The sequence below is a fragment of the Podarcis cretensis genome, assembly GCF_951804945.1.
Source record: "Podarcis cretensis genome assembly, chromosome: 14".
In the NCBI taxonomy this organism is placed as follows: domain Eukaryota; kingdom Metazoa; phylum Chordata; class Lepidosauria; order Squamata; family Lacertidae; genus Podarcis; species Podarcis cretensis.
This window is the reverse complement of record NC_137183.1, coordinates 37,881,753-37,889,626: the sequence shown is the minus strand read 5'-3', so window position 1 is coordinate 37,889,626 and position 7,874 is coordinate 37,881,753. Positions and strand designations below refer to the sequence as shown.

Genomic DNA, 7,874 nt, shown 5'->3' with positions numbered 1-7,874 from the left:
CGTGTCCAGAAGTGGAGGCCACAGCCCTGTAGCAAAGTGTCTGCTTGGTGTATGGAAGTCAGCAGGTTCAGTCCCTGGAAGCCACAGGTAGTAAGTAACCTTTTCCCATGGTTAATTTGATGATGAGGCTTTTGAGTTTTATCTGTGAGTTTTCCCCGACCTTCCTGCTTCTATGGTACAGCAAAAGCATTTCTATTTTTAGTGCCTGCCTTTACCATACTGTATTTATGGTTCCGATGAATGTTAAGCTGGCTTGGTGAATCTTTGAATGGTGAAGGCAGCAAAACAAAAATCCATTAAATTCATTAATTTGACATGTCTCGAAAAGACAATGGACTGAAATCTTGGAGAGCTGCTGTCAATCAAACCAGATAGTGCTTGGTCAGATGGGATAATGGTCCAGCTTGATGTAAGGCCACTTTTTGTGTATTTGTGTATCCCTGATATGATGTGCAAATGTCATCTCCCTCATGCTGCTTCCTGCTCTCTAGAAACAAAAGAACAAAAAACCCAACCATGTTGCCTACCTTGGATGCAGTTGCCAGCAGAGTGCATCCAGACTGTTGCTATTTTAGGGTGGGATTCAATCACATGCCAGCATATTCAGGATGTGCCATTATAGCTGATTGGGAGCTCATGCACAACAAACCTGCTTCCTCAAAGAATCAGGCTTATGTGTGATAAGGAAAGTGACCAGAAAGTATGAAATGATACTTGCTTTTGTTGCAATGTCATCTAGCCTCCCTGTAAACAAATCAGGATGAATATTCAGTAAACAGGTCATCTGGAAATACCCACTGTGGATGCAGCCTTGAATACAGTTCTGTTCCATAATAGTCTCTGCTGACAATTGAACCACATCGTTAGCCTGTGTTGTGTAAGTATGGTGTTCTTGTTTGATTTGTTTTAAAGAAACGAAATGAAAGCAAAACTAGCAAACAGCTTCTGGCATTCTAGTGATGTAAACAACACTTCCGGCAAACTAACACATTATGGTAAACTCATATTCTTCTGTATGTAGGTAGCCGTGTTGGTCTGACGCAGTCGAAATAAATTAAAAAATTGTCCAGTAGCACCTTAGAGTCCAACTAAGTTTGTTCTGGGTATAAGCTTTTGTGTGCATGCACACTTCTTCAGATAAGTATCTGAAGACAATACTGGACAATTTTTTAATTCATATTCTTCTGTGTGTAGAATAACTGCAATATGTGCAGAATCCCTTATGGAATAAGACACCATGCTGATGCCTTCACTGTCTTCACATGGTGTTCATTGCCTCCTCAGAACCATGGGCTAGGCCAAGAAAACTCCCTTCCCTCCTGAAATCTCAAAATGCTGCCATCTCCCAGGGCACTGTGCAGAGATAGAAAACCTGTCACCTTCCAGATGTTGCTGGACCCCCAACAATCAGAGTCCTGGACTCCTTCGGGAGGTTGTGGATTCTCCTTCACTGGAGGTTTTTAAGCAGAGGTTGGATGGCCATCTATCACAGATGCATTGCAGGGGGTGGGACTCGATAACCCTTGGAAGTCCCTCCCAACTCTTATGATTCTAATAACAATGGAAGGCCACAAGTCCCCATCCACCATCCCTGTCATAGGACTGCATAAAGACAAGCGGTAATTTTGAACACTGTCACTTCTTTAAGCAGATGGGAGGGCTGGGGAATTGTGATGGGATCCTTTGCTTCCTTGCGCCCTGTCTAAACTACAAGCTTGTGTCAGTTCTACACCAGTTTCAGTGGCTTGGTTTCCAGCAAAGAATCCTTGGAAAGTGTTGCTTGGTGTGAATTCTATTGGAGCTAAAATTCAGGGATGCTGAATCTATAACCTTCCAGATATTTTTGGGCTACCGTTCCCATCATCCCTACCCATCGGCCATGCTGGCTGGGGTTGATGAGAGCTGGTGTCCAACAACATTGGAGGAACTCCAATTTCCCAATCCCGTGTAACTCCTTTCATAAAACTATAGGGACAGGACAGGGAATGATGCTTAAACCAGTTTAACAATTGAAGCTGTGACGTAGAAAGATAACCACTTATCTGAATATTGTCAGGAAAAGGAAGCTTTTAAAATTCACATGAAGAAAAGAATTGTGCTTTTTAGTTGTGCTAGCAATGCTGGTGACAAGCTTCCCCAACATTTTCCAGTACTAAACCAGTAAGTAAGTACACACAAAACAGTGCCATACCACATTAAACAGTCACAGCTTCCCCCAAAGATTCCTGGAAACTTTAGATTGTTAAGGGTGCTGAGAATTGCTAAGAGATCCCTATTCCCTTCACAGGGTTATATTTCCCAGAGTGGTTTAACAGTCAGTCCCTCTTCCCAAGGAACTATGGGAGTTGTAGCTCTGTGAGGGGTATAGGGACCTCCTAAGTAAGCTCCCTACAAACTCTGTGGAACCCAATCCATATGACTGCTTAATGAACAGGTAATCTGGAAGCGAGCCTTATCAGAAAATGTATCTCGCTTAGCTGATAAGGGAGGAAATGGGGCAGGTCCCCTTCTTACACATGTCCTTGCAAAAGGCGTTGATCTCATTTGCTCCCCAACCATCTCCAGGTCTGCAGTTTGGGGACATAATGAGAGGAGGACTTACAGGTGTGGATGGGACTTTCCAAATGCAGCTCCATTTCATAAATATCTGAAAAGGGGATGCTATATGATCCACCTGGACTCCATGGCAGAAATTTCAAGAGGCCATTGTGATGGGTAGGGCACCTTCCAGATCTCAAAGCCTTTTTCGACTGTTTGTTGGAGTTGGCGGGAAGAGTGTGGAAAGGGAATTTTGTGGGCAGGGGACATGTCGAAGCGCTCTGGGCAAGTGCAGACAGAGAGGATCACGGGTCTGTGTTTATAGGACTGTGGATGCACACCCTGTCTGTCTCGTTTGGCAGACCACACGACAGGGAGCGTGGGATGGCTCGACACCCCATTGTTGGGATGTCTTCGGTCACAGGAAGTGGTGGGCCTTGGTTGGGGTTGGGTCTCCCATCTGTGCACAGCAGGACACTGGAGTCTGCCTCACACTTGGTGGTACGGCTGTAATAGGGCTCCATCACATGCCTGAGTTCTAGTGGGACAGTAAGTGGGAGCACCTCGGCTTTGATGACGGCTCCCAGGTGGGTGTCTGAAGAGGAGCTTCTCCGGAGAGCCTCTGAATGACTCATTTTGATCAACAGGTCAATGGTTTTGTTCTCTGTCTCAACAAGACGATCAGATGCCTCATCCTCTTCGCTAGCTTCACCCACCACCAAGCATTTATTGATGGAACCTGGATCTTTGTCATAGATCTTCCCAACACCAAGGGCATCCTTGGGTTCCTTCTTGTTCTGGTATCCTTTCTCCAAACCTTTTGATGACCTTTTCACTGAGAGATCCAAAGGGCCCTCACTGGGCTTGGCTGCCTTCTCCAGCGCTTGATGGATATGGAACAGTTCCTGCCGGATTTTGATTAGCTGGTCCCTTAGCTGCTTCTGTGCTGGGCTGTCCTCTTTGGCAAGGTCTGAGAGCTTCTTCTCCACATCCTGATACTCCTCTAAAGTTTTGGACAAGTCACCAATGAGCACTGTTGTTGCCTCTGGGTCTCTTAGGTCAACAGTTACAGCTTCTGCTTTGCTTGGCTTGAGAAGTAGGTGGTCCGAAGGTGTAATTATGGGGGATAAAATGTCAGAGCCCCCAATATTTTCCTGGTCTTCAGGTGGGCAGGCATGGAGTTCTACGTGCCAATGGTCCAGAGACTTTGAGGGTTGCATAGGGGCAGCTCTCAAACTGCTAAAGGTAGAGGGACAAAAAACAGACAGGGTGGAAAAGAACTGTTAATGAAGCAGGGCAAAAAACCAGAACAACATCTAAGGTAAAATAAGATCTCTCTGGTTTGGTTGAATGAGTTTGCAAGGGGCACTTCCAGATTGTAACTATTCTTGGGTGGGAATCAAGTTGAAAAATTTAAATTGATTTGCCATTACTCTTTGTTTTGTGTGTTTTTTTCTGAAAGAGCACATTTTTTTTGTACCATTGCCACTTTTATTGTACAATATTTACATTCTGAAGTGTCTTCCAATTCTGAGCTACAATTGCTTCTGCAACTAAGAGTAAATGGACTCAATAGCTCTTTATGATTAATGTCTAAATTTATATCCAGAAACACAGTGTTGGAGATGGATGTTGGTCCAGTGTTGGTATCCTGGCATACCACCTTCCCAAACTCTTGCACCTGGGGCAATCCTACCACATGTACTGACCAAACGTCACCCTCTCCAACATATAGGAGAAGCCTTAGGGTTCAGCAAGGATAACTTTCTTGGTGCCAAATACCACTTTGGTAATATTTTCAATGACAGCTCCCTAGTAGCAGATGTTGTTTTGTATAGTGGCTTAACCACAGGGCATTGCAGCTTTTCATTTCCATGTATTCTTCAACAACCCTACCACCACCATTGCAATGAACTTTTCTTATAAGGGCAGCGAGAGGAACATCATATAAGATTACATGATCTTGGCTATTTAAATAGCAATCTTTCTGATTTGTGTGCAGGGAGATTAGATTACATTGCATTAAAGCAAGTATCATCCCACACCTACCAGTGCAGCTTCCCAGTCACTTTCCTTATTGTAATCTTTGGGGACGTGGGTTTGTTCTGCAAGAGCTCCCAAGCAACTCCCAATCAGCTTTAATGGCATCATCTTCATTTGCCAGTATGTGATTGATTCCTAGCCAAATACCACAGCAGCCTGAAGACATGCCCACAGACTTTTTGTGATAAGGAAAGTGACAGAAAAATGTACTGGACAGCAGGGAGATAAAAATGGCTCAACTTCATCTAACATGCTCAGAAATAAATTGAGATGAATGCTCAGTAAATGGCTGGTGCCATCCAACCTCCCATCAGACCCTGTGCAAACAAATCGAGATGAATGCTCAAGGAACAGGCTGTCTGGAAGTAACCAATGTGCCTGGTGGGCGGGAAAGTACATGGTTGCCCGCTGCAAAACAGAGTTGGCAGTAACAGCCTGAATGGCCAAAGTGGCCTGACTGCATCATGTGTTCCAAACAACTCTAAGCTTTGCTTTAACAAGTCTCTGGTCTGTGTGCCCATCACTCAGCATCAGGCCTGGACTCTGCAGCAGCCTGTTAAAATAGAGGTCCCTAGCTTGATTACCCCGGATGTAACCTAATCTCATTCCCCACTTTATATTTGTACGTATACATATTGAGGAAAATTCATTTTAAAAAAGTAAAGAAAAATTGCTCGCAAAGCTATAGAGCAGGAGTGGGAACCTAATTCAGCTCAGGGGCCACATTCACTTCCAAGCAACTTTCCAGAGGCCACATGCCCATTTGCGGCCAGAGGCAAAAGTGAGTGGAACAATGGAAGTGAATGTTATCTTTGTACACTGGGCTTCTTTTACATATACACACACCTGCCTCTCCTCCAGCCGTGCAATCAGAGTTCAAGGAAACATCCCAGCCAGGCGAAAAGGCTCAAGGATGGTATGAAGTAGGGCTGTTGAGGGGTGTGGCCTGGAGAGAGGGGGTGTGACAGGAGAATCCCAAGAGCCAGACAGAGAGGCTTGGTGGGCTGCATTTGGCCCCTGAGTCTTAGATTCCCCATTCCTGCCACACAGGATATCTTATGAAGCATGTATTAGGGATGGAGGCTATGTAGCGCATCATACCTGGCCTGGTATGTGACTTTTGCAGGAGTCAGTACATCAGAGCCTACAAAATCAAGGCCGTTCCCTGCAAATTTCCTCTTCAGGTTGCTGTGGTTGGTCCCTCCACTATCCAAGCAAGTGGCCATGGGTAGTTCTGCCTTCCTGACACTATTGGGGAGAAGGGCGGCCCCCTCTTTTAAACCCGCGATGCTCCGGTAGGCGTCAGGGACTGGCTTTCTGCACAGGCTGTTGACACCCAGGAAAGAACTGCTCTCCTTCTCACGGAGCAGCCATTTCTCCTCTTCAGCTTGGAGCAGCAATGCTTTGTGGCTTGTTTCTGGAGGAGGCGGCTCTTCCCGGAACCCTTTCACCCAAGGATGGCCGGTCTTCAGCACTGGCACCTTCAGCAGGCCAGCTTTGGGGGGCTCTGTGGGGGTTTTGGCCTGGGGAGGAGCAGGCATGGCAGCTGCAGGCTGTTGCTGGGCCTCAGGCTTGGGGGCGGCCATCTTGTTTTCCGCTGAACCAAAAGAATGCTCGAAGAGGAGCGGGTAGTAGAAGCGGGGCAGGAAGGCCGACCTCTCGGGGTTCTGCAGGGGCTGGAAATGAGCAGAATGGGGGTGCATCAGCTGGGCAGTGGAGGCCAGGAAAGGCAGCTGGGTCAGGTGGGAGTGTGGCGTGGTGCTGCTGGTCACAGAAGGGCTGAGATAAGAGAAGAGGTTGGGATTCAATGGATAGTTGATCCCCAGCAAAGAGAGGTTGAGGCTCTGGGGTTCATGGTATTCACCGTATGCCGGAGGAGGATAACAGGGGATGATGTTGCCATCAGGAGACAGCGTTGGGACCTCGCTGGCGCCTCTCCTTTGCCCGTTGGCTACTAGCTTCCATTGTTCCATCAGGACCCCGCCTGTCCCGGGACACTTTTTGGGCACTTTGCAATGCTTTGGTTTGGCTTCTAACTCCAGAGGGGAAGGCGGCTCTTTCCCCTTCACTACGTGCTTCTTCAAGGAGAAGACATCCGTGATGATGAAGTCCGGTGTGGGGTCTTTGCAAGGCTTATCCCTCTTATTTTTAAACCGGAAGAGCAAGGTGTTCATGTCAGGCTCTGCCGAGTCCTCCCCAGCAGGGCTGGCCTCTTTCGCCTTCTCCTTCTTCTCCCCGGAGTCCATGTCCTGCAGCAGCCCAGACAGCTCCTCCTCTTCCTCCTCCTCCTCCTCTTGGAACTGGTTGGTTTCATCACTCATCCTTTCCGAGGCCAAGTCTTCAGTCCCTGCAAGTTTGTCTCCGCTGCTCTCTCTGTCCGCTGCCTGCTTGTGGTTTGTGCTTCCAGTGGCCCCCGAGGCACGCATCTCGGGCTCATCAGGCCTCCCACGAGTCCGCGAAGCCTCTGTGGCATGCAGGAGCCGGAGATCCGGGTGGAGGAGGTTGCCCTTCTTATAGGGCCAGTCCGACTCGATGAGCAGCGAGAGGGAGTTTTTGCACAGGCTGTACTTCATGTGGTTGTAAAGGTGGGATTTCTCCATGCAGGTGAAAGGGCATTGGAAGCACTTGTAGTTATAGGGCTTCCCCCATGGCCTGGGAATGTAGTGGGGCTTCTTGGGTTTGCGTTCTTTGTGCTTGTAGACCGAGGCCAGCTTACAGCCCGCTTCTTCCTTCGACATGACTGCCCCCAACAACCCAGATCTCAAGCTATGGGGTGTGGGGCTCAAGGCATCCACGCCCGACGGCTCACCTTGCTGGAACCACAGCACAATCTGGAAAGAGAGAGAGCACGAAGATGCATTAATAGACAATGGGCAAAAATGTATAAATTTAAATCAAATAAGTGTTGGAAATGTAAAGAGAAAGAAGGTTCTTTTTATTATATGTGGTGGTCTTGTAGTAAGGTTAAAGCTTACTGGGAAATGATATATAATGAAATGAAAAGGATGTTTAAAATAATCTTTGTTAAAAAAAACAGAAGTTTTTCTTTTGGTAATTATAGGGACAGAACTACGTAAAATGTATGGAAACTTATTAATGTACGCAACTACAGCAGTAAGAATGTTACTAGCCCAAACATGGAAAGAATCAGAAGTCCCAGCAAAGGAAGAATGGATACAAAAACTTACGGAATATGCAGAAATGGTGAAACTTACCAGAAGAATAAGAAATCAAGATAACAAACTTTTTATAAAAGAATGGAAATGGCTTATTGAATATTTACAGATAAATCG

At 46.7% G+C, this 7,874-nt stretch overlaps 1 protein-coding gene across 1 annotated transcript; it reads right to left on the bottom strand.

Moving 5' to 3' along the window:
• Positions 1-892: 892 nt before the first annotated feature.
• On the bottom strand, positions 893-7,648 carry PRR35 (proline rich 35). Its single transcript, XM_079952370.1, has 2 exons — positions 5,683-7,648; positions 893-3,777 (listed from the first exon to the last, which is right to left on the bottom strand). Exons 1-2 carry the CDS (start codon positions 7,317-7,319, stop codon positions 2,844-2,846), a joined length of 2,571 nt encoding a protein of 856 aa, XP_079808496.1. The 5' UTR covers positions 7,320-7,648; the 3' UTR covers positions 893-2,843.
• Positions 7,649-7,874: the final 226 nt, after the last annotated feature.

Coding starts and splice junctions, on each gene's coding strand:
- PRR35 (XM_079952370.1), bottom strand. CDS start 7,319: ATGTCGAAGGAAGAAGCGGGCTGTAAGCTGGCCTCGGTCTACAAGCAC. Junction 3,778..5,682: donor AAAGTCACATACCAGGCCAG/GTATGATGCGCT, acceptor CTCTACCTTTAG/CAGTTTGAGAGCTGCCCCTA.